General features: G+C 54.2%; 10 protein-coding genes across 10 annotated transcripts; 3 read left to right on the forward strand and 7 right to left on the reverse strand.

Moving 5' to 3' along the window:
- Positions 1–1,543, reverse strand: CORC01_10098 (uncharacterized protein; the record flags this gene model as incomplete). The annotated part of the gene is made up of 5 exons (XM_022621727.1): positions 1–547; positions 626–1,002; positions 1,086–1,156; positions 1,215–1,251; positions 1,307–1,543. 5 exons carry the CDS (start codon positions 1,541–1,543, stop codon positions 1–3), a joined length of 1,269 nt encoding a protein of 422 aa, XP_022471732.1.
- Positions 1,544–2,816: 1,273 nt separating this feature from the next.
- On the forward strand, positions 2,817–4,741 carry CORC01_10099 (uncharacterized protein; the record flags this gene model as incomplete). The annotated part of the gene is made up of 3 exons (XM_022621728.1): positions 2,817–3,231; positions 3,273–4,467; positions 4,555–4,741. Coding segments are annotated over 3 exons (1,797 nt in total), but the record flags the coding sequence as incomplete, so codon positions are not given.
- A 935-nt stretch (positions 4,742–5,676) lies between these two features.
- Positions 5,677–6,534, reverse strand: CORC01_10100 (uncharacterized protein; the record flags this gene model as incomplete). Its single annotated transcript, XM_022621729.1, has 2 exons — positions 5,677–6,129; positions 6,382–6,534. 2 exons carry the CDS (start codon positions 6,532–6,534, stop codon positions 5,677–5,679), a joined length of 606 nt encoding a protein of 201 aa, XP_022471734.1.
- A 2,091-nt stretch (positions 6,535–8,625) lies between these two features.
- Positions 8,626–9,904, reverse strand: CORC01_10101 (uncharacterized protein; the record flags this gene model as incomplete). Its single annotated transcript, XM_022621730.1, has 2 exons — positions 8,626–9,731; positions 9,793–9,904. 2 exons carry the CDS (start codon positions 9,902–9,904, stop codon positions 8,626–8,628), a joined length of 1,218 nt encoding a protein of 405 aa, XP_022471735.1.
- A 2,323-nt stretch (positions 9,905–12,227) lies between these two features.
- Positions 12,228–14,967, reverse strand: CORC01_10102 (nuclear pore complex protein An-Nup82; the record flags this gene model as incomplete). Its single annotated transcript, XM_022621731.1, has 2 exons — positions 12,228–14,555; positions 14,611–14,967. 2 exons carry the CDS (start codon positions 14,965–14,967, stop codon positions 12,228–12,230), a joined length of 2,685 nt encoding a protein of 894 aa, XP_022471736.1.
- A 990-nt stretch (positions 14,968–15,957) lies between these two features.
- Positions 15,958–16,645, forward strand: CORC01_10103 (RNA recognition domain-containing protein; the record flags this gene model as incomplete). Its single annotated transcript, XM_022621732.1, has 2 exons — positions 15,958–16,023; positions 16,139–16,645. The coding sequence occupies 2 exons, from the start codon at positions 15,958–15,960 to the stop codon at positions 16,643–16,645; spliced, it is 573 nt and encodes a 190-aa protein (XP_022471737.1).
- Positions 16,646–17,177: 532 nt separating this feature from the next.
- Positions 17,178–17,832, reverse strand: CORC01_10104 (54S ribosomal protein L31; the record flags this gene model as incomplete). The annotated part of the gene is made up of 2 exons (XM_022621733.1): positions 17,178–17,230; positions 17,340–17,832. Coding segments are annotated over 2 exons (546 nt in total), but the record flags the coding sequence as incomplete, so codon positions are not given.
- A 697-nt stretch (positions 17,833–18,529) lies between these two features.
- On the forward strand, positions 18,530–19,191 carry CORC01_10105 (trafficking protein particle complex subunit 2; the record flags this gene model as incomplete). The annotated part of the gene is made up of 2 exons (XM_022621734.1): positions 18,530–18,714; positions 18,885–19,191. 2 exons carry the CDS (start codon positions 18,530–18,532, stop codon positions 19,189–19,191), a joined length of 492 nt encoding a protein of 163 aa, XP_022471739.1.
- A 397-nt stretch (positions 19,192–19,588) lies between these two features.
- CORC01_10106 (histone H4.1) lies at positions 19,589–20,188 on the reverse strand (the record flags this gene model as incomplete). The annotated part of the gene is made up of 3 exons (XM_022621735.1): positions 19,589–19,752; positions 19,814–19,951; positions 20,179–20,188. 3 exons carry the CDS (start codon positions 20,186–20,188, stop codon positions 19,589–19,591), a joined length of 312 nt encoding a protein of 103 aa, XP_022471740.1.
- Positions 20,189–21,650: 1,462 nt separating this feature from the next.
- CORC01_10107 (tetratricopeptide) lies at positions 21,651–24,189 on the reverse strand (the record flags this gene model as incomplete). Its single annotated transcript, XM_022621736.1, has 2 exons — positions 21,651–21,725; positions 21,778–24,189. The coding sequence occupies 2 exons, from the start codon at positions 24,187–24,189 to the stop codon at positions 21,651–21,653; spliced, it is 2,487 nt and encodes an 828-aa protein (XP_022471741.1).
- Between the last annotated feature and the right edge of the window lie 283 nt (positions 24,190–24,472).

Genomic DNA, 24,472 nt, shown 5'->3' on the forward strand with positions numbered 1-24,472 from the left:
TTAGTTCCCTTTCCCCCTGACCTCGCTCACAATGCTCGTCTTGCTCGTCACCAAGATCCCAACCTCGGAGCCCGAAGCATCATCCCCTCTCCCCTTGAAGTCCCTCACCACGCTGTCTTCCGACTGGTTCCCATTAGCCACCATAACCGCTACATCATGCCTCTTCTCCCGCAGCCTATCCAATTCCACGTCATCGTCGTCGCTGTAGGTCGAGGGCATCTGGCTGAACCTGCCTCCTCCTCCGCTACCGGCCGCGGCCCTGGAGAGCTTCGACCCGAGTAGCCCGGATTGGCCAATCGTCTGGAGAGTTGTCGGCTTCGCGGAGGCTGCCCCGGAGCCGCCGGATCTCGCCGTGGAGCCGCGGAGGGTCCAGAAGCGGCCAAAGGTGGCGTCGAATATCGGTTTCAGGAGGGGGCTGCTCGATACTATGATCGCGACGCCAGGCTCGAGGGTCCCCATCAGCACGACACCGACTTGGGAATAGGTCACGTCGGTGAAGTCCATTGACAGGACATTCTTCAGGCGTATGGCAGCGAAGATCATTGTTCTAGGAAATGTCACGGCTACTGTCAGCTTTCCATATCAAGGCATGGCATTTCGAGGGTGAGGAAAGGGGACTTCTTACAGAGCGCCGGCACCAAAGATGGCGTACAAAGCCACCTTGTGCGGCAATCGCAGTTGCAGATTGTAGACCATGGGGATCGGAAGCACGAGGATTATGAGGTCGGTCGCGAGGTCAAAGAAGCCCACGGCGGCGAAGCCGGCGTTCTGGTCACCGCACCAGCCACCGGGTGTCTCCGGGTCCCAGTTCATGGCCACGGGCTGGCAGATGAAGATGCCGATGAGGATCGTGAAGAGCATCCAGCAGACGCAGAGGCCCATGGTGATGCGGGCCGCGATCACGAACTTCCGCACGAAGAAGATGCGCTGGAGCATGATGGTGATGCCGATCTTGATGAAGCCGAGGCAGATGGCGAAGAGGGTCTGGACACCGTACGCGGCCTTTTTTTCCCGGGGGCATTTGTTAGTCGAGTCTCTATGGCAAGAGTCTTGGACGTTTTATGAGGAGGACTGGATGGACTGACCTTTGACATGCGTGTGATGTGGTAGGGCTGGAGGGTCAAGACATGATGCCCAGTTCCCCCTAGGTAAACCACTAGAACCACCTCCTTTAGTCCAGTTCAACGCTGTGGGACTTTTGAGATTCAACTTACTGACGAAATTACAGGCTACCAGCCCATAAAAGGCAATCTAGTATGTTGTCAGCAACTTTCGAAACGATTTTTCAACCGTGATCGTCACCTACCAGGGCAACAACAGTCATGTAATCTTCGACGGTGAAAGACTGTCCCTTCTTCCGCCGGCTGTAAAGCCGCATGCCCGTCCATACTCCTGTGAGCAACACGAGCAGCACGTTACAAACGACTATCGAAACCGCCCGGTCGGCGAGGGGCACGATCTCGGTCTGGATGACATCCTCTGGCCGAACAGTGCCATTCGTCGGCAGCGCCAGACGAGCGAAAAGTGCACCGTTGATTTTCATGATGGCTTGATTTGTCACAACGACAATTCAGTGGCTGCCATCCTGCTCACTAAGTACCGTGATTGCGCCACGCAACGGGAATTCTAACGGCTTAACAAGTCCGTCAACCTCCTTTCTGCAGCGGCACAGTAGCGGTTGATCCACATTCTTCAGGCGGACGGACTTATGCATGATCGAGTCAAGACACATGTGGGAGACGAGGGGAAAAGAGCAAAGACCTTCCTATCATGGGCCTCTTCCAGCGGACCAACCCGTCCTTGTTGGCTGTTGCTGCTGCTGCGGATGGCACCCAAGGCAACCCAGGTTCCAGCCATGGCTCAATATGGCAGGGAGAGTGCTCTGCGCTGGGATCCCGCGTGGCAATGATGAGATATCACAAGAACTCGAGAGGGAACGTGGAAACGGGCACGAGGAAATTCCACATGGTGATACGATTGGGTGGTGCAAGGGATGAGAGTCCCTCCTGTCCATTTACTCTACATGAAGCCGGGATGTCGAAATAGGGCCCGCTCCGAAAGGGCTATGGAGCCGCACTAGCCCGAGCGAAGACGACGGCATGCCGAGTTATCTCAAACGCACAAGAATACCTATCCCAAAAGAGAGTAAGCATAACCAATATTGGTTCTACCTGTCCGCTGGCAAAATCAATTATTTGCTACCGCGGCCGTGCGGTAGCAGTAGGCCCGCTTGACATGTTCAGTGACGGCGGACGGCGATCGCCAAGTCATATCACCACAATAACCTACCCGTGCAGTGGGGAACAGGGGATAATGGACCGCAGAACGAGTGGTCTCTGCTTTCGGAAATCTAGTCCGAAGTACTCCACAGCTCGGTATCCTTGAACACAGAACACTCAATCGATTCATGACTCGAGAACACAGAGGAGACCAAGAGTGCGAGAGCTTCGCCCGGAAACATTCCCCGTGGGAGGAAGATGGTGGAACCGTGAACGGGGGAGGGGGCCTCTTGGCATTTCAATATCGCTCACCCACCGTTCCCGAGCCACTTTCTGGCCCTGGCACACTGCCGACTGTGATATCAGATAATTAATCAGAATGCCCAAATTGCGCCGAGTTCCACATGGCAGTAGGTCCCGCAACGGCCGCATAACGGAGGGGCGATGCTGACCGACGATGCTTGCGTATGTGCCATGCGTCTGGCCTTAAAAAGAAGCGGTTGCAGCGTCTGGATGGTTTGCATGTGAGGTTTTCCCCCTTCCACCTACGCTCGGTTCTCTTTGCATTGCATCTTGCAACGGTCGTCACCCTTTCTGTCCCAGCCCCCCGGTTCCCGGCTGCAACGTCAATCATACCGCGCCAAGTTTCCCTCTCCACGTGCAGTATCAAGTCCTGTCCGTGCCATCACCCTGCATATGCCCATCGACACCATGCTGCCAACGGACGTCTGGGACTACATCGTCGTCGGCGGTGGCCTCGCCGGCTCCGTCGTCTCCAGCCGGCTCCTGGCGCTCAACAACACGGCCAAGATCCTGGTCATCGAGGCCGGCGCTAACGCTGCCGGCCGGACGGACATTCTCTATGTCAACTCGACCAATTTGATCCAGGGCGATTTCGATTGGAACTACTTCACGACGCCGCAGCCTCAGCTTAACAACCGTACCATTCAGAGTGCTGCTGGAAAGGGCCTCGGCGGCGGCTCCCTCATCAACACATGCAAGTTGTCCCATGGTCTGTGGTGAAATATGTCCAAAATGTTGACCAAAATTCAGGTGGATGGATGCGCGGTGCCCGTGTTGACTATGACGAGTGGGCCGAGCTGGTCAACGATTCCCGTTGGGGCTATGACGGCCAGCTGCCGTTCTTCAAGAGTTCCGAGGAGTTTTGGACCAAGGCGAACGCAGACGAGCACGGGTACGACGGTCCCCTGAAGGTCGAGGTCCCCTCGATCACGGGTCGTGTCTACCCCCTGAGAGACGCCGTCTACGCCTCGTACGAGTCTGTCGGCATCGAGGCCCTGCCAGGCCTGGACGCCAACTCTGGTCAAAATCTCGGCTTTGGTGAAATCGCAGAGAACCGCCGCAACGGTGCGCGTCAAATCGCCCCAAAGTACTACCCCCTCGACGGCGTCACGGTCATGACGAACACGCTCGTCGAGAAGATCCTGCTCCAAAGTGACAACAGCTCCGGCTCTGGTGACCTCGTCGCAACCGGTGTCCGTCTCGCCAACGGCACGGAGATCCTCGGCAAGGAGATCATCGCCGCCGCCGGTGCTTACCGCACGCCCCAACTCTTGATGCTTTCCGGCATCGGCCCGTCCGACGAACTGGCAAAGCACGGCATCGATATCAAGGTCGAATCACCCGACGTCGGCCAGAACTTTGCCGACCACGCCTTCTTCACCTACAACTGGCGACTCTCGCCCGAGTACCAAAACGTGACCGTCGACTCGGGCAACCCGCTCTTCTTCGAATCGCAGTACGGCCTGGGCCAGCCCAACAACTTTGTCGCCTCCTTCAACATCGAAGACAAGGCCGGCTTCATCGCCGCCATCACCGAAGAGGAAGGTGCTGCGCCCGACCCGGCGACGCACCCCCTCCTCAAGAACGAGCGCACCCTGATGGAAGGTTTCGTTCTCTACGTCAACACCGACCCCAGCCTCCCCTCCAACAGCACCTACCTCACGACCGCCAACGTCGCCCTCAACCCCACGTCCCGCGGTTCCGTGACTCTCAGCTCCGCGGACCCTGCCACTGCCCCGCTCATCAACCCCAACTTCTTCGCTTCCGGCGTCGACCGGTTCGTGTGGCGCGACTCGATCCGCCGCATGACTCGCATGATGATTGGGGGTGACTCGCCGCTGAGTCAGGGTATCGTCGAGGCCGAGGCGACGACGGGTGGCCTGAAGCCTTTCACACTCGAGTCGACTGATGAGGAGATTGAGGAGCGCATTCGCGCCTCCGTCATGTAAGTGAAACTACCACCACCCACATCTCCGATGCCATCCAAATTTTTTCCTCCAATCGACTGACACGTATTCTGTTTTTTTTCCAGCGGCACGTACCACCCCATGGGCACATGCGCCATGGGCAAGGTCGTCGACAGCAACCTGCGCGTCAAGGGCGTCAGCAACCTCCGCGTCGTGGATGCTTCCGTGTTCCCGACAATCATCACGGCTCACATCCAGGCTGCGGTGTATGCCCTCGCCGAGCAGGCTGCCGAGATCATTGCTTCGTCGTAGATCAACAACCCGGTCCTGGCGTTGACGACATGTTACAAGAGAAAATGAGAGAGGAGACTACATGAGTAATACGGTGGACGTGCATACCTAATAGTTAGATAATAGTTAATAATGACATGTTGAACTCTCCCCGTTTGTTTCTCGTGGCCTCTGGTGAACAGTTTCAAAGTTTGGTTCCGGCCGGACGTGAAAGGATTTCTCAACGTCGCCGAGAATGATCGGGCTGAGCTCATGTACACCAACTGCTGGGTTGCCTTTCTGGGCCTTGCTAAGGCAGGCTTAGCGTGTCAGCGTCGTTTGGTACCCGTGGCCCGCCTCGCACGCGGCCCCACTTTCGGCACCGTCCGTTGTCTCATGCTGGGCCCAGCCGACTCCGGGGAAAGAGATCCAGCTGCTGCGATTTTCAGGACCAAATTCCAAATTTGAAAGAGTGTCTTGGGGCTGGAGATTTAGAGACTGTCACTCGAGGGAATAGCAGCAACATGAAAGGTCGACCAAAAGGCCAGACCAGAGCAACGTTGTCCCGAGCGACTCAACAATTGTGGCCTACAAAGCGTAAGCAGAATCCACCAGTGCTTCCTTTCCCCCCGCATCTGAGCCCATCGATCGACCTGTGGCGGCCCGCTACCGAATCTCCAGGCACTTCACCATGTCTCGGGAAGTCGCGATTGTCGTGATGAGTAAGCTCATGCACAGAGAGCTTCGAGTCCGGCTTGTTCCCGAGCGCGTTTTGAAAGACATTCCACGACCTGCCAGAGACGGACACCTTGATAAAGGGGTTTCGGGATTCGTTCCTTGAGCGTTTGACAACCATTTATGTGAACGCTTTCAAATTCATCCAAACTGGCGATGAAGAAGATGATGCATGACAGGTTGTCCATATGGACCCCGATGAGTGTGAGCAAGGTCTCTGACTCAGACTGCCGCGGTGAACGTCAAGACCGCTCCCAAAGGTCTGGCATAAGTTTTGGGATAAGTGCGGGTTTCTGGGCTGATATGCCGAATAGAAGGGAACGCAACAGAGCTTCCAGTGACTGTTGAATCGGCACTCCGTAGATGGTGAAATAGTGGCCGACAACAAAGAGGTCCCGCGTTCCGGCCCACGTCTCCAGGCACTTCTTTGTCTCTTCACTGTTCGCGATGCATGTCGCAAAGGTCGAATTTCCAGATCCGGGCTTTTCAGAGACCCCAAAGAGTGTGTTATCATCCCTGAGCCAGTGCCTCAACTTGCCGTACTTGGCCTCTGTCTGCTCTATTTTTGCCAAGCTCCACTTGGAGGTTGTGAAATGGGTGTCGGTTATCTTTTCATGCCGGGTTGGTCGGTCCATGTAGTTGAGTTTGGTCAGCACCTGGACTTCCTTCTCGAATACTCGGGTTTCTAGCGACAGCTAAGAGATTCCGGAGCAGACGTTGGTGATATCTGCCGATATAACTATTTTCGTCTTGTCCTGTCCTTGAATATAGTCTTTAAGCCTCTTGATCTCTTCCATCATGAAATCCAACCGAGATTCGCTCTGGGGTGTCCAGATCCCTCTCCCGTGATCTCTGACGTGATTTTATAGGGCCAGTATGCTCTCGCTTTAGTCAAGATGAGCAAGCAGTCGCGAAATGAAGTGACCGGGACATTCTCACTTCGATACTGCGCACAGCAAAAGAGTCATTGTGCGCTGGCGGTCGGCGATCCGTATCCTGTATTCTCCGCTTTCACTCGATTGCCAGACTTCAGATAGGGCAGCTCGGAAGCTGCGCCAGTACTTCGGGTCATTGAACCCGATGACCTTGAGCTTGTTCATTTGTGAAGGAAGACTTTGTAGTCTTGCTTGCTGGTGGTCGCGAACTCGGCGAGCTGTTTACAATGTTTCGGCATATTTCTGCCGAAGCCCATCATCGAAGTTGCTTAAATTAGCCGTCAAAGTTGATAAGCATCCCGCAAATATCGTGGAAGTGGTTGTTGTAGCAACTGGTCCCTGTGTTGGATGCATGGAGTTTCCGGGCGTCATTAAAGACGAACTGGAGAAATTTCAGCAAGTTGCCAGTGGATGCCAACAGCCTTCGTGGGGTTGATGGCTGGAGATCATGAGAGACTTGAGTCTCAACGGTCTCGTAATCCCACAGGAGTATGGGGGCAAGATGAGATGGTTTAAAGTCATGATGGACATGGAAGCGAGAGGATCTAGGCAGCTCTTGGTTTCACAGAAGAGGTGCCCAATGAAAGAAGAGCATTGCCTGCAATTGGATTCAAAGGTGAAAATTCCACCCCGTGACACCAGGCGGACAACGTTGGTGGCCTCCATTGGCGGCGCCTCAATGTGGTGCAGGTAGCAGGACCATTCACCGCCACCACCACCACCTGCACCTCGAAAGCCAAAGAAAAAGAGCCCGGTTGTTTTTCTCAATGCTTGCAGTGTATTCATTAACAGTAGTCATATCATCACAGGAGCAAACTACTGAGTTACTCGGATACGTTAGCCGCGCAGCAGGCTCACCAAGCAAACGAGTAGGATGTAGCGTCATCGCACAGCCGTTTGGTGCTGCGACTTTGCGTAGAACGGCTGATACCAACAGAAAATGAACGCATCAGGTGGCTACTGATCCAGGAGTCTCAAGTATGTTGATATTACGTCTGGCCTGCGGGGAGTAGATTGATTTTCATAAAAATCAATGTTGCGATTCTAATACATAGGACCTATTATTGCTTTTTGAAACTGATGAAATATAAAAGCATTGGAAGACAAAACGTCCACCGTCCCATGTGCTGACGAAACCTCTGCATCTCATCACGCACATGGTCACACCGAAACGCCTCTCATTTCCCACTCTTTCTCTGCCAGCCCGACCATTTTGCCTCAAAAAGTTCTCACCGAATAAGAACGAATTTAACCCACGTCGACGAAGAGCCACTTGGCAAAACCAGGAATACCGCAATCGTAAAGATCGCCCGGTACCACAAAAATCCGCGAGAAACCCAACGAGTTCAATACTTGACTCACTTTCCAGCCCGAATCTCGGGATCTTCGTTAGTTGGTCTTATCAGTAGCCGCCGAGGCGCGCCCTGCATTCGCGATGCATCTGCCGCGCAAACGCGTGAAGGTGACCACCACTGGCACCCCCTGCCCCCCCCAACCCTTTCTGTGAGGCTGACGACTTGCCACCGGCCGGTCCCCCGCGCGCGGGGGTACATGTACCATGGACGCCAAATCAGATAGTTTGATGTCTCTGACCACTGACGATTGTGGCGCGGGCCGGACTTCACAGGGTTACCTCAATGTCTTGCGGAATGGGGTGGGTAGGAATGTTGAATCTATGAATAAAGATTGGGTTGAGAGTGAACACCATGTTTTGTTGAGCATCATCGTGCTATTTCGTAGAAATGATACTTCCGTACGTACTGCCAAATTAATCACAGAAAGGCAGACTCGGGGACTGGGAAATAGATTCGGTGTAGAATTTTGCAATTTTCATCTCGACCCGCTGTCTATATCAAGGTAAGACCTTTCTGAAAAAGGAATAGCTAAATAAAGGCTGGAAAAGGAAAAGAAAGACAAAAAAAGTAAAACTCCCTTTACAAGCCTGCACGCTTTCTATAGTGAGACCAAAATCTGAACAACCATTTTGATGAATCTCCAACCCATGCAGATATGGTGTCCGTAACAGAAACATGTCGGGGAAAGTGCATGTATACGTACACGGAACACCACGCGTCACAAGCAATCTTTAAAAAAAAAAAAAATAAAAAAACCCAAAAGGGGAAAAAGAGTAAAAAAACAAAAAAAAAACAACCAAAAAAAAAAAAATAAAAAAAAAAAAAAAAAAAAAAAAAAAAAAAAAAAAAACAAGACATATGCAAAGACGCCTCCATCCCACGCTAATCTCTCATAGTTCCGTCAAGAGCTCACCCGCTGACCTTGCTGATGCTGAGGCGGCGGCGGAGGCGGCATAGTGATTCCGTCGGGATAAACCTCAACCTCAAACTTGGGTATATCTTCCGCCTTGAAGTACATACCCAAGTGGTCCCCGCCGGCGCCCGAGATGGCGTACATGTCCTTGCCCAGTGCCACCTTTCGAACCTTGGCACCCAGCCCCCAAAGGCTGCCTGGCGTCACCTCGTGGGCTAACACGTTGTCAAACGTCTGCCACTGAGACCGTACGTGCGAGAGCGCCGTTCTCTGCAGGGCTCGGTGGCTCGGTTGGCAGTTCTCGATAATCTTTTTCTCGCCGTGGCCCCTCCAGCTGATGATGAGGCGGACGGGCTTAGAGGGCACCGTGGGAATGGCTGGGACGACGGCAGTGGTCACTGCCATGGGAGCCATACCTTGTGGTGGTTGTGGTGGTGAGGGACGCATGCCTGGTGGGCAGCTGGGGAGTGGGGGCGGCGGTGGTCCGCTGGCAGGTGCGCGAGGGAACATTCGTGCACGGTGGCCTGTCCAGCCTGGAGGCGGAGGGGGAGGTTGAGATACGGTGGCCATTGGGGGCGCGGGGATGTACGACGGGCGTGGCCCAGGGGCAGGGCGGCGCGTCCTCGTGGTATGTTCTGGTTGCGAGTCAATGTCATCTTCTTCAGAAGAGGACGCGGACTCGTTCTTGGTGGGCTTGCGAGACTTGCGCTTGGGGTTACGGCGAGAGCACTTTGTCTTTTTGCCCCTCCTGGATATGATGTCGTCGTCGTCACTGTCCGAGGAGACGGCGGAGAGGGAGATCACATCGGAGGCGTCCATGGTGGAGGCCTCACTGCCGGAGCTTCCAGAGTCTTCTGACCTCACGCTCGGGGGGAAGGCAAAGCCGTTGGCTTCGATGAACTCATAAACCTCCTGAGAGGATTTCGTGTGGAGGTTCTCAAAGGCATCCTCGAGATCGCGACCTGTTGCCGAGAGAACTTCCTGGCGTTTACCCCGGTGAACCTTGACGGCGTAGATGGTGTATGACTTATTAGGCTGGCGAGAGGTATAAATATCGATCAGAGCACTGCGGCCTGATATCAGGCGAAGATTATCTGAGAGGTGTGTTAGTCCCCTTATACTCTACGCGTCACGAGAGGAGGTGAAGATGCTGACCTATGATCTGCTCGCGCCACACGAGGCACAAGGGGTTGGGAGCCATTATCGTAGATGCAGGACGTCTTGACAATGTTGTGGAGTCGTTTGTATTGTTCAGCAGGACGAGCATGTGCCAAAAGAAGTGACAAGAGGCTTGAGAATTAAAGTTGATGGAAAGAGATGGTGAAGACGAAAGGCGAAGGGCACTTCTTATATATCTATCATGGCTGCATCTCCGGGTCATCGTCCAATGGGAAAAAAATTAAATTATAAGAGGACCCTGCATAACCCACGAGTTATGTTCTGGGACAGCATGGCAGGACACAGGAAGAAAATGAGGCGCGCACATTGGCGTGGAACGTGGTAGGAGTCTGTATGTATTTGAGATGTACCGAGTAATTCAGGAAGCAAGGAGCTTCAGCTCTTGTGCCCCATGCTCTTGGGATCATGCGGTCACCGGAAATGGAGAGGGAACAGGGTGAATATGGAAAAAAGAAACGTGTAAGGACAATCTTGTATTGGACTATAGCATTGAGAGCGGCCAAGCCCCTCGCTGGAAGGAGGAGGGTTAAAACCATGTAACCAAAAGAAAAAACAAAGACTTCGTTCAGGTCCAATACCTAGAAGAAGACCACCCCTTGGAGGCCACATTCGGCATCTGCCCTGTCTGAAGGAGACTTACTAATCGGTACTCATCTTCAACGCATGCCTCCTGGGCCGCCATGCATACCTACCTGGCTTTGTGGATGGGTGGCCAGTCAACTGGCGTGACTGGTTCCTACATCATAGACGCGACGTGCAGTCTTGCGCATTTTTTTCCTAGCCGTCCACTACTGACTGAGATGCGGCTCGAGGGATGACCACGACGACAGAACTCGTGGCTGACTAGACGACCTGCTTCCGGACCTGAAATAATATATAACAGCCAGCTGTTCAGGTTGCCCAGCGTTTTGTCTCGCTGGCACGAGTAGCGCAAGCAACCGAAGAACGAGGCCGAATGCCACGCAAGAGTCCTTTGTCTCTTGTCTGTTTTTCTCCTCGCACAAAACTTCAAACCCGAATACGCCGATTCGTTATCGTGGCCCGACTCGCGAGCCTCTTGTTGCTCTGATTGCACTACTTAAACTCTCATCAACAACGAAAAAGCCCGCTGCTTTGGCACACACACTGACCCACGCCCCGCCCTAGGCTCGTTGCTGGCGCGGACTGCTTCATGCTTGCCTGCCGTCATCGTTGCCCCCAGCGAGGGGATTTCTCTAGAATGCAGAAAAATATAAAGCTGAAACAGATGATTGGTGCTCGGATTTGCTGAGCGTTGAAGAAGCAGCCGTGAGCTCGCAACCCCACGACGACTATCGCACGGAGCTCTGGGGGAGAAACGAAACAAGAAAGAAAAGGGCTTTGCAATCCTCGCTCGTACGCGTAGACAGAATGGTACCAAACGGGACAACGTAAGACCTTCGCCTACTCTCTGTCGGCTTCATCTGAAGTTGGGAGATGCCGAATAGACGTGCGAGGAAGATGCCTGCCAAATATGCGCCCGATCCCCATGTGGTGAACGACTGGACCTGGCAGGGCAAGGTACGGCAGGGAGTGCCAGGCATTAGGTACGGTAGGTAGGCGCAATTCAACCCCATGCTGTGCGATGTGGAAAGTGGAACGTGGAAATCAGCAACCGCAACCACGTCGCATTCAAGCTTCGCCCACGAAGGCTCGACCGTTGTCGGGTACTGCCAAGAGCCACGATATCCGAAGCCCACATCAGGCACCCGATGGTCTTGAGAATTGGTGACGCTTTTCCAAACTCCCAATTAGATTCTCGTGTTCTGTCGGCAATTTTTCTTACACATAATGGTCGGGCACCCAGCCCTCGTAGATAATACTGGGCTTCGAGTGACGGGGATGAATTCCAAGTATCGCCTTTCTGATAGGTGAGATCTCCACGTATAGGTACCTAAGGAAAGTAAGGCTGTTTGATGATCACGTGCTTGATTGGATGACACTTGTACTATGTAGACCCACCAGCTTCGGGTACCATTTTTCGATTCTCTCACTGTTCTTGACTACCTTCATTTTCAAGGCTGAGTGATACCAGCATGTTCCTTGCCCAATGGCAACACCAAGACACGGTAAACGGGCACTAGGCGGCCCTAGAGGAAATCTTTTCCCGAATCTTTGATCCAACTTCGTATCATGCTACGGCGGCATTCTCGAAACATTTGTCTGTGACCCCCTATTATTTTTGTGTCGCCCTAAGCGCTGCAGCGCTGCGCTTGCTCTCGAGCCGATTGGCGCTTCCGTCCATTCGCCAACATGTATCCATCGCGCTCACAAGGCTCAAGAGCCAGAGTGATGGGCGCCTTTGTGTCGCTCTTGGGCATCAAGAGAGACGAGGCTTCAAGTACAAACTGCCTGATATCCTATCATCCCACCCTGTCTACCACAACTCCATCTTACTGCGTCTGGAGACGCTCCAGGCGCGAGGATACAGCCTCGACCAAAGCTGTCTCCCGTGAGAGAAGGGACATGACTTGTTGCAGCTTGGCCTTTCGGATCTCCGCCGGGATCTTGAGTTCGGATACCGAAGATGACGATAAGTCCTTCCCACCCTTGCCGTCTTCACTCTGTTTCTGTATCCGTTCCACTTGTACCACCAATTCGTCCTTGAGTCGTTGCACGTCCTCCAAACGTTTCCTCAGCTGCTTCTGCTGCTTCACCCCCGGGCTGTTCTCCGAGGATGATCCCAGGACGCTGGCCTCCATGTTCTTGACCTCTGCCACAAATGCCCTCTCCTTGGCACTAAGCTCTCTCGTCGCCGCCTTGCCAACATACTTGCGGACGCCTTCTAGCCTCTCATTGAGTCGTTTCTGTCGCTCTTGCGCCTCGGTGATACGCCTTTCGAATCTGACGTCGTCACTTTCGCCGTCTCCGGCCTTGTCGTTGCCCGCAATCTTGTCAATCTTCTCCTTGACCTCGTTTGCCTTCTTGATCTGATCCCTGAGCTCATCTTGGAGAGTCGCGCACCGGCGGAAAATCTCCGCCACCGCCGTGCCGAGCCGGTAGGTATCTTCGCCCAGGACGCGATGGGCGTCTGTGAGAATCTGCAGCGTGACTGGAGACAGACGAATCTCCTGGTTCAAAATGGTCTTGTGGCGGGAGCTGCGGAGTCTGTTGATTAGCTCGGGAAGGTCGGATTGCTGCTCGAATGCATGCGAGGGCTGGAAAGCTGGACGGGGCTCATAAAAGTCCAAAGGTTCCATTGTCGCAGGCTTCTCTTCAAAAGGCGTTTCGTGACGGACAGGCGAAAAGTCGTCCTCGGGCGTCTCGAAAGTCAAGGCAATCGGATCGTACGGAGTCGCCGACAGAAGGAAGTATCCCAAATCCGGATCGCGGATCGCGGCGCACGCGGCGAGCGGCACGTTGACATCGCTCGAAGATTGATTATATAGTCTTTCGCGGATAGAGTTCTGCCCATTGACCAGGAGGCCGAGACGGAAGTCAGAGCCCGCCTCCGACTCGCCCGAGAGCTCACCCTCTAGGCGGAAGACCCAGGGAGACAGGGAGAGGAACGTGACGCCAGCGTGCGAAGTGACAAAAAGCGAGTACCGTGACATGACATCCGACGAGAACGTCGGCCAAGCGTCGTCGTTCATTTCTCCTGCGGACATGGTGTCGATGCACTGGAACGTTAACAGTGAGGGTGGATCGGCAGCCGACAGGAGGCGTCCAAGCTTGGACTTGTTTCGTGGCGGCAACCATTGTGCTTCGACGCCCTCCATGTCCAAGTAGACGCGGACTTGGCCGGTGGTGGACAGGAGGCAGACGACGGATAGAGAGAGTCCCTCCTGATCACCTTCGTCAAAGTCTAGGTCTTCGTCCTCGCCCATCATCAGGTCGTCGGTATCCACCTTCTTCCCGATTACGAGTATGTCCGTCAGCAGGCTGTCCCCGACATCTTCGCTTTCGGGGTCGGCGTCGAACTCGAACGGGCCTTGCAGTCTTGGTATAACTCCCGGCCGGGAGGGTCGCGTGTAGACCTCCACGGTGTCTTCGCCCGGCGCTGTGTCGAGGACTTGGGGCTCCTGGGAATCCAAATCACCCATCCACTCGAGCTGCTGCTGAGCGAGGAGCTTATCCATTTCGGACACGGCAGGGTCATCCTCCAGGGCAGCCACCTTGGAGACGATGGACACGGAAAGCGACGGAATAAGAGTAGGAGGCGGTGCCCATTTTTGGGGCAGCAAGGGGCTCAATGCGTATACGTCGCCTTCCCTCATGGCAACCCAGAGAGTCATGGGGCTCCATCCTCCCGAGCCGCGGCCAGCGAAACAAGCCGAAGCCACCTGCATCTCCAGCGAATACTGCGAGAAGCTGGCATTCGTAGCAGCCGTGGATGCGCTGAAATCCTGGTCCAGCGTTGTACCATCTACAAGTTTCTTCAGGTCAACCGATAGTGTGGGAGAGTCGAATGACCACCGATCGGTGAGTGACAACTCCCAGATGCGTACAATAGCATCAGTCGTTACGGTAACAAGGCAAGAGCCCTTGACGCCGAGGGGATGCCATACAGCTGACGCAACTGAGGATCGCGAGGTGACGTGGGTCGTAGGTCCCAATGTCCAGATCTTGGGTCGCAGAGGTCCAGTGTCCTCGGCTGTGAGATGCGAAGAATCGGGGACTACACAAATATGAACGGTATGCGTCGTAAGAATAGCGAGGTAGTCGGAGTTTGGGGAGATGACGAGCTGCCGGATGTCATCTGCGACAGGCGTTTTGATTGTCTGGGAAAGTTGTTAGCATCCTGGTTCAGTCGTCCAATCTGAGGCCCGAACCTACCCTGAAGCCCTGGGCCGTAGCCGCCTCCTCCGTCGAGGGAACAGCTTCATCGTCGAACGATTGTGACGAGTCCTCCCGTTTGACACGGCTGCCCATGCGACGGTGTGCATGTTTCGTTGACCATTTCTCCTTCAGGTATGCCAAATCGCCCCATCGTAATTCCTTGCCAACAGCGACGAAAACCTCGGTCCCTCGTCTCGCAATCGTCCGTCTCGGGCCATGGATCTTCTTCTTCTTGGATCCATAAGGCGACGGCGCGCTCAACGCCTTGTTGGAGGCGTCGTTTGAGGGCGCAAACAAGCTGTGGCCGGGTCCATGCGAAAGCCAAGGGGCCGTATAACTCTTGACCTTGGGCATCGCGTCCCTCGTAGGCGGACAGGCTGTGCTTTTGAAGATCCTCAGCAGCGTCGCGGGTGATTCGATAGGTGCTGCAGGCTCAATCGAGCTCGAAAGTCGTTTGTGGAGATTTCGGTAGTGTTTGCTGGGTGAGCTTGTTGCTAGAATTATTCCTCGTCGAAAAACACGGCTGTTGGTAGCAGCCAACTCCGGACCCACTTCAAGCTTTCTGGGCGCTACCTGCTTTGTAGGCATGGGCGCTGCGCCAATCAGAATGGCTGGACAACCGACCATGTAAGTCTTCAGTTATTCGTGCTCAGAGCTTGAGCAATATTTTGGGCATTTTGGACGTCTGGGTTGCCAATTCCTTCCTCTCGCCGGAGCGATGCTTAGATTTCTGACATGAAATGTAGCGCTTATGTGAGTGTTTCGATGGACATGATATGGTTGATAGCCCATCGCAGCGCATAACTTGCCACCAGATCTGTCCAAAGGCTAAGACCTCAAACTACAAGTCATACCATCAATCTCAGGCTGAGAACATAACAATGACTTTTAAACTTGGCCCCAAACCACGAAAATCTCAAATTATTGTAACAGGATCGTGTGGCGAGAGTCATTAGCCCGGTCAAACGTAGCGGTATCGCAATAAGTGGTAGAATACTAATGCATTCCGATGCCAAGCCACTGATCCTCAGCTTCTGCCTGACTTACGTTGAATCTATCAACATTAATAAATTACAACAAGACTAAGACATCATGCCACTGACGGAAAAACAGCTCGACAGAAAATCTTAGCTACCTGTAAATTGAATGATCCGGGTTGATGTGAAAGCTATGCACAGACCATCAGGTTACCTGCAAGGTGCACCTGCCTGAGGTACCTAGGTACCTTCGGTCTCGATCTGCAGCCAGGCAAGTGCCGCTCCTCCAGACCCTCGCCCTTCAATTCACTTACACGATCGACGACGAACCAATTGTCCTCCAACACAAACCCCCAATTCCTCCATAATGCAGGTCCAACACAGGAACACAGTAGAGCGCCTCGATAGGCCGAGCGCATACTACCACAACCGGGTATGATCCCTAGCTCTGCTTCCCTCCAGCTTTCCCACCAAAGCTACTTATCCAACCCAATGTTCAAGCAAGAAGAAGCAATCCCAAAAGAAGCTAACCACCGACGCTTTCGTAGAACAAGCGCAGGAGAAATGACCACCGCGACGCGGCCCGTGACGCCCGCGACGCCGAAGACGAGGCCGCCTCCAAGAACGAGCCCCTCCCCGAGGACCCCCTCGCCAACGCGACGACGCTCTACGTCGGCAACCTCTCCTTCTACACCACCGAGGAGCAGGTCTACGAGCTCTTTAGCAAGTGCGGCGAGATCAAGCGCCTGGTCATGGGCCTCGACCGCTTCAACAAAACCCCCTGCGGCTTCTGCTTCGTCGAGTACTACACCCACCAGGACGCCCTCGACTGCATGAAGTACATTGGCGGCACCAAGCTCGACGAGCGCGTCATCCGCACCGACCTCGACCCTGGCTTCGAGGAAGGGCGGCAATACGGCCGCGGCAAGAGCGGTGGGCAGGTGCGCGACGAGTACCGCGAGGACTTTGACGAGGGTCGCGGCGGGCTAGGCAGGGCGATCCAGATGCAGAGGGATCGGGATGATCGAATGGGCGAGTACGAGGAGTCGCGATGAGCGTGGATATGTATGTGCAATGGGCTGGTAAATTTTACCCTCGTCTAAAAGAAGACGGCATCAAAAGTAAATGGGACGGACGTGCAGGGAGAGAAGGAAAGAGATTCAACGTTTGGGTGGTGGGAAACAATGCTTTTGCAACAACTAGGCAGGCTTTTGGGAATCGATACCCTCAATATTACATCATCAAGGACATTAAAAAGGGTAAACTTGGGTGCGTGATTGGAATTTTGTGCTTTTGGTTGATTTCACATTCAACATTCTATGCAGCTGTACGAAGAACTTGTCTCGTTAGCCCCCAACACAGATGCTATAATATACAGAGAAGCTGCTCTCATGTGCTCCTGTTGATTGCAGCGGCTTCAGCAGCAGCCGTCAATTGATAACCCTTCCCTCATCTTTGGGCCGCGTAGAGTACATATTCGTACAAGGGCCGGACTTCCCAACAAGGCCATCCCCTCTGCCCCGAGTATCTTGCTGTAAAGAGGCCCATCTGGTCAGTTAAAACCGTCTCTGACATGGCTCTGGTGGTTTAGTAACCCGGCGGGTTCAATCTCTGCGAAACTCTCGTCCACTTGGGAAGTTCTACAGGGACAAATTGTCAGCCGAAACCTCTTTACTTGGATGCTGCTCGTCTCCCTAAACAGACACATGGAAATTGAAAAAAGAGCGGAAAGACAGTAAATCAACATACTGTGAATGCCCTTGCGGTACTTCTTCTCCTTGCGGTCAAACATGGTATACTTGTCCCGCGGCAGCATCTCGGCCTCGGTGGGCATCTCGGCCTTCCACCGCTCCAGCGCCGCGACCGTCTCGCCCTTCTTCGTCAGCGCGGCGTCCACCGTGGCGATCACGTCGTCAACGGCGCGGAGGCGCTCGCGGTGGCGGCGCTTCTGGAACTTGGAGAGCCGCCAGGGGATCTTCCAGAGGAGACCGCCCGAGAGGGGCGAGGTCATGCGGAAGGCTCCGAACATTGTGTGTGCGTGGATGTGGATGTATTTGTCAAGGTGCGAGTTGAGTGGGAGTCGCCTGCGAAATTGGGCCGCTCCGTCCGTGGTAAGGGTAGCTGATCGTTCGGTTTCGATTCGGTATCTCGAATTCGGATGGATTTTGTTCGACGTTCCTTGATTATCTTCCTTCGACACGGGCCGTGGTCGTCGTGACTCACGGAACTTCGTCGCTTCGTCGCTTCGTCGTCAAGCAGAGGTCGTCGTCGGTTGTTGGCCCAGGAGCTTAGAAATCTCTCCTACCTTTCATTGACAAGCAAAACCGTTCGATGCGGTCGGGTGCTTCCCAGGGAAATTTTGGAGCTACGAAAGCCGGTCAAAGTGGGGACGTATCGGGCAGCTCAATTGGTTGACTCGTTGGATGGACGCCCGGCGCGCGAGTGCGGAATTTCCCATGCCCCGTCAGCTGGAGTGGCAGTGGACAGCAGCAGCCCGGGAGGAGTCTCCACCGCGTCCTGCAGGCCCGCCCGCCCGCCCCGCGGGCCCTGCGCTAAGGTTCCCAGAAAGGGTACCTTACCTTGCTGTCGCTGAGTGCGAGGTGCAGTGGGAACCCGGTGAGAGAGAGGCGCAACATCACCAACGAAAGCTCCAGCGATTCTCAAGATACCCCCCCGTCGTCCTCCCATAGCAACGAAGTCCGTCATCTCGGCGCAACGCTGCCGTGCCTCACGAAAGGCCCGACGCTCTCACCAGAATACCTCTTTACAGAGCCGCCTATCGTTTAGAACCCAACAACCGCACCCAAATCCCCGAAGCCGGATCCCCTCTTTCACAGCCCGCCGACTAATGTCGCGACGGTGAAGGGGGAAGTACCAGAAAGAGACAGGAAGAGACAGAGACAGAAGGAGGAACGCACATACAAACACACACGTGCGCAATGTCGTACTACTTCGCCATCGTCGGCACGCAAGACAATCCCCTCTTCGAGTATGAGTTCGGCACCTCAAAGCAGGGCGGCGACGGCCAGTCGCGCTTCAACGAGCAGGTCCGCCACATGAATCAGTTCATCCTGCACAGCAGCTTAGACATCGTGGAGGAAGTGCAATGGGCGCAGGGGCAAATGTAAACTCCCATAATATTCTTCCTCTCCAGCACCTTAGCACCACCCTATCGGTCCTTTACTCTTTTGACCTTTCAAGGTCAAGCTTGATCTACGTCAAACGGTCCAGCTCAACGCAGGACCTCGTAGGCATGTATGTAGCGTGCTGACACCGCTTTCCCCCTACACACAGGTACCTCAAGATCGTCGACAGGTTCTTCAACAACTATGTCTCCTGCTTCGTCACGGCCGGCAACGTGAAGTTCCTCCTCCTCCACCAACCCTCGGCGCCGTCAAACACGGCATCATCGCGCTCGTCGACGGCTATTGGCGCCAACCCCACGAGTCCCGCGACCGAGGAGGCCATCAAGAACTTCTTCCAAGAGGTTTACGAAAACTGGGTCAAGGCCATCATGAGCCCGTTCTACAGGGTCAACATGGAAGTCAGGAGTCCCGTGTTCAGGTCACGGGTGGCGGCGGCGGGCAGGAAATACCTCTAGATACTGGATGATGGACGGGCCGCTAGACTAATAGTCACACAACATCAAGCTGCAGCCTAGAGCTGCATCACTTCTTCATAGTGGATCATTTCATCGTCACAGTAAACAAAACACGCGTCACTAATCAGTCACGTTCAAATAATTTCATGTGTTCAAGTCACCATATCGGTGTGTTCCATTTCAGACAATGCGTCTTCCTGTCGACGCCATGAGAGCCCTATCATTCCCAGAGTCTCGTGATTCCCAAACGCCATAAATCAACGTGATGTATCCATATCCCCATTACCGTTGAAAAGACCAATGAATTCACAGCGAAAGCTCGCACATCGGCAACCAAGATGCCACGGCGCCATGGCATCCAAGCCGCGAAAAAGGCGAAGCCAACATTGAGAAACGCTTAACCACCGAAACCGTACAGGGTGCGGCCCTGGCGCTTGAGGGCGTAGACGACGTCCAGAGAGGTGACGGTCTTGCGCTTGGCGTGCTCAGTGTATGTGACGGCGTCACGGATGACACCCTCGAGGAAGGACTTAAGGACACCACGGGTCTCCTCGTAAATCACTGTGAGCATCATGTTAGCGAGCTGCGGATGACAGAGGCGTAGGTAGCTGTGCCAACTTACTGGCAGAAATACGCTTGACACCACCACGACGAGCGAGACGACGGATGGCGGGCTTAGTGATACCCTGAATGTTGTCACGCAAAATCTTGCGGTGACGCTTGGCGCCACCCTTTCCGAGGCCCTTGCCGCCCTTGCCACCTGGAGAATGTCAGTACAATAGTAACAACAGTGGAATGAAGACCTTGGGTGTTTGAGATGTGACCATAGTGAGACGCGCCTCCGCGATGGATGAGGTTGAGACGCGGTCTGAAGGCAGAGACGCGTGCCAACTGAGCCTCATCCAGGCCGCGGGGTTTCGCCACATTCAAGACACACCCCGACACCTCAACAAGGAACAGGGTTAGGTAAACGGAGGTTCAACTTACGTCCAGTCATTGTGAATGAGTTTGAAGTGGATGATTCTTGTGTGGGTTGGATAAGCGCGTCTTGATAGACGTGTCGTTGATGACGTTGGAAATTGTAGTGATGGATACGTTGGGTGTGGGAAAAGAGGAGAATCAGGATGGGGGGAAGAAGAGGTAGTTGAGGGGGTAAAGAATAAATAAGGCGGTGCAGCAAGTCCGGGGGGACGGTTACTGATTGTGTGGTGCAGGCGCTGATGGCTCGGATCAGTAGGCTAGTCCCGATTTGGCGAGTGCCTTTATTCCAAAGAAACGGCAATTGTCTTTATTTTCCGCCGGGGACTATGTGGCTGTTAACGAAGCGCTGTTTTGACAGGCGCGCGTTTTTGTTATGGGCTTATTGTTGGGTGGAGAGGTGGAACGTGCACGGCTTCTATTTTTCTAGATGGGAAAGGATTTGGAGCCTTGGAGGAAGGGGGCCAAGCAGAAAGAGCCGTTCTGAGCAGGGATGCGTGTTGGTTGCCAAAAGCAGAGGTCAAACTCAAGGCAAGTGCGGGTGAGTTGTGACTGGTCCGAGCTCTCTGTCCTCCCCTCAGAAGTCATTGTCGCGGTCACGCGTCAGCAAGTCTTTCTGCACTCCTGGTTTGCTGTCTGCTTTCGCCTTTTCCTTAGCCAGTCAGACTTAATTTTGATTGGCTGGGTTTCTCTTTAGCCCCCGCTGCCGGGTTTCTATGCAAGGGCTTAGGGGACCAACAAATCCCCATAAATCACCCTTCTTCTGCCGATTCACATGAGTTGTGGGCCTCCTCGAATTGCAACGACGGGAGAATCAATAAACGGCCCCATCTCCATCTCACGACCTGGGGTACTAGCGGCCGTTCTCAGAAGACTTTGGCGGCTCAAGACCACGAGTCCACAGTACGGATGGCGGTCGTCCCCGGTATCAATCTGACCCGATCTGACGCGACATGGATCATGGTCGACTCGGGTTAGACTTTGATGATCTGCCGTGGGTAGTGAGCCACTTGATAAACCTGGTTTGATTAGGAGCCTTGGATATATCTCGTCTCTTTACCTTTCGATTCGTTCCATCCAACATCAGACGTCATCAAGCATCGGCCAGTCCGATTAGGTGATGCATTACTTTTCATGACCAGCGATCTGTCGTACCAGTCACTACCGTGGCGCCTCACAGGGCGCTAATATACAAGAGGACCACCCGTTCAGCCCTCCCCAAGCCAATGTGCAACACTGCTTTGCTTTCCTAAACGCCGATGCCATGCAGCATGCAACATGAATCCGTATCATCGTGCTGTTATACCATGCCCAAATTCCAAGCTTGGCCAAACTCGCTGTCGTCTCGTCGTGGGTACTCGGACTTGTTACCAATTCTCGCACCGCCCACAGAAAATGCATATACAATTGCGGTTCCTCTCTGCTCCCATCGGCAGGCTCAAACAGCCTCAGTCGTAGACCATCCTTTTTCTCTTGCCATCCTATGTCATCATGGAGTCTTCCATGCCCATGTCATCCTCAATGCTCTCGATGGCGTCCTTGATCGACTGACTAGCCTGCTCAGACTGTTAGCTCAACCTCTACTTCTTTCACTGACCGACGCCATACCTTTGGATCTAGAGCAAGAGCATTACTGAATGAGCGCACCGCCATCTGCTTCTCATTCAGGCTTCTGTACAACTTGCCAAGAAGGAAGTGCACCATGGCCTCATCCGGCGCCACGTCCTTCAGAATGAGCAGTTCCTTCTCTGCGAGGTCGATCTTACCCAGACTCATCAGCGCCCGTGCCTTTTTGTACCGGACAATAGGCGCTCGTGGCGCCAGGTCTGTAGCTTTGGTGTAGAATTGCAGCGCGGCTATCATTTGCTTCTGCCTCTCCAGGATCGCCCCGATACGGCAGATGAGGACGGCATTAGTCGGGTTGATATCGGATGCCGTATGGAAGTGGACGTAGGCCTTTTCGTAGTTGCCTAGTTTCTCGAAAACCTGGCCAATGCCGTAATAGGCATTGTAATGACGCCGGTCGGCTGTGACAGCCTTGCGGAAGGCGCTGAGGGCCTTTTCGTACTCTTCGTTGGCGACGTGTTCGTGGCCTTGGAGCGTGAAAGCATAAGCAAACTTTGGATTCAGCTGTGTCGCTCGCTTAAAGCAGCGCAACGCCATTTCATGCTCTCGTGCCAACGACCAAGCGTTGCCGAGGGCGCACCAGGCTTGTGGCGATGTCCAGTCGGCGTCGACCAACTCATGAGCCAAGAAGGATAAGTCCGTCTCACGCTTGAGATGCCAGAGAATGGTGGAGTAAATTTCCATGTCGTCCATACGGGTAGGCGCCACGACACGGAGCTTTCTGAAATATTTCTCGGCGTCTTTGTACGACCCTTGTTCGTGATGCGCTCGGCCCATTTGCGCCAGTACCCATGGTGTATCTTGCTGGCTCCGCGGCAGAGAAGCGTAAAACTGTAGCGCCTCTTGACATCGGAATGCTTTGAGTGAGTAGTACCCAGAGGCGTATTTCTTGAGCAGCTCCATGACCCATCTCAAAGCCTCCTCAATCCTGACGATGTCAACTTCATGTGAGACGGCTTTCGGTACTGCGTGTTGCACCGTATGAGGCTCTCTCACACGGGTTGCCTCGGCGTGATCGACATCCATGCCGCCATCTTCGATTGGCTTACGATTGCCGCTCACAACCCTACCAACACTGGAGCCACTAGAACCAGGTCGCATTATCCGTGAGATCTGGGGTCTAGCCTTTTTCAGCTCGCGCGTTGCAGCGGCGCCGATGGTAGCAGCGCCAGAATTCGCTTTGGCAATCGAGGGTTTGTTAAACATGTTAAGCCTGGCACTTCTCCGTTGTGCAGGAGCATTCGCTTCTTCAGAGTGTTGCCTAGATACTGGATGACCCGAAACTGTCCTCTTCCGCTCCGTAGGTGCCATGGTCGACCGCAGAGTTCCGGTCCCAGTGTCGGAATGCAACTCGACATTATGCTGTTGATCCTTGTCTTGGCTTCTGGTGCTTCTTTTGGCGCCTAGTTTGTAGCTCATCTTCGGAGGGGCTTCTAGAAAGCCGGGGTCCACGGCCTGAGCTGTTCTAGTCCTCCGTGGCGGCGCCTGTGGTGGCTCCGCAGCGCCGAAAGCTGAACGCATAGTAGGTACCTCTGGCATGGACACTGGGCCGGTAGGTGTCTCCATGAGGTCAAGCTCACCGTTGCTCGTGGATGGTGGGGCTAGTCTTGATCTTGCTGCTGTAATTTTTGACATGAAATCATTTTCTTCTGCTTCTGCGGAAAAGACGTTTGCACTGTAAGGCATATCCTGATATGTAGAGGATCGGTGAAGGTTGAAGGGGTCGGATGAATCCGCCGTTGACCGAATCGGAGGCCGTTTGGGCTCGAAGGAGTTTGTCGAGCTCTCCTTAGGCTCTTGGGACAACCCTACCGGTTCCTGTTCGAAACAATGGACGAGGGGATCAGTGACCTGGAAGATATTTGGTACGCGCAATTTCACGCCCATGTCGCTAAGGGCCTGGAAGGCATCCCACATGAAAGGGTTGACTCTCACTGCAGTCTCGAAGCACTCGACTGCCCTCCGCTTGTCATCGTACGCACGGTACAGCTTGCCCAGCAGACACAGAACCGCAGCTTCATCTGGGTAGAGCGAACGAGTCGAAGTGGTGTGCTTGCCCATGTTCGTCTTGCCGATCCACTTCTCCCGTGCTTTTTCTAGGGCGTTGATGCCGTCCTTGTATCGTTCCATTTTTACGCATGCATGCGCAAAGACCCAGGCAGCGCCCAGGTTCGTTCCGCGGGAAGCTGATGGCCTGCTGACTTCGAATGCAGTCCTGTGGTCACCGAGACGGAGGTGGCATAGGGCCAAGAGATGTGCAGACTCGCTCGACTTGGGATCTTGGGCGCTTAGCCTTTCGGCGAAAAAGAGGGCGTTCTCGTAGGCATTATTGTCGACATGGTAGTAGACAACCTGCCGTAGCAGCCCTGTTATGGCCGCGCTGGTGGGTGCCATTCTCGGTGCGCGGTGAAAAGGTGTAGGCGGTTCGGTGGAGGAGGGTTAACGACCAAGGCAGTTTTTGGCCATGGGATCTCGCGGGTGGTGCACCAACTGCCGAACTCGAAGACTGGCAATCGCAGTTAACAGCAGTTTCCCGAGGCACTGGAAGTGCAGCCTTGGTAGGAAAGCGTTGGCTGAGCTCTGTCGAGCTTGGATATGGGATTGTGTGCCGGCGCAAAAAGTTGCGTCCGTGAATTTCGAGGTGGGCGGTTGCGCAAAGCCTGAGGCCGAGAGTGGC

Source organism: Colletotrichum orchidophilum (assembly GCF_001831195.1).
Source record: "Colletotrichum orchidophilum strain IMI 309357 chromosome Unknown Scaffold_97.1, whole genome shotgun sequence".
In the NCBI taxonomy this organism is placed as follows: domain Eukaryota; kingdom Fungi; phylum Ascomycota; class Sordariomycetes; order Glomerellales; family Glomerellaceae; genus Colletotrichum; species Colletotrichum orchidophilum.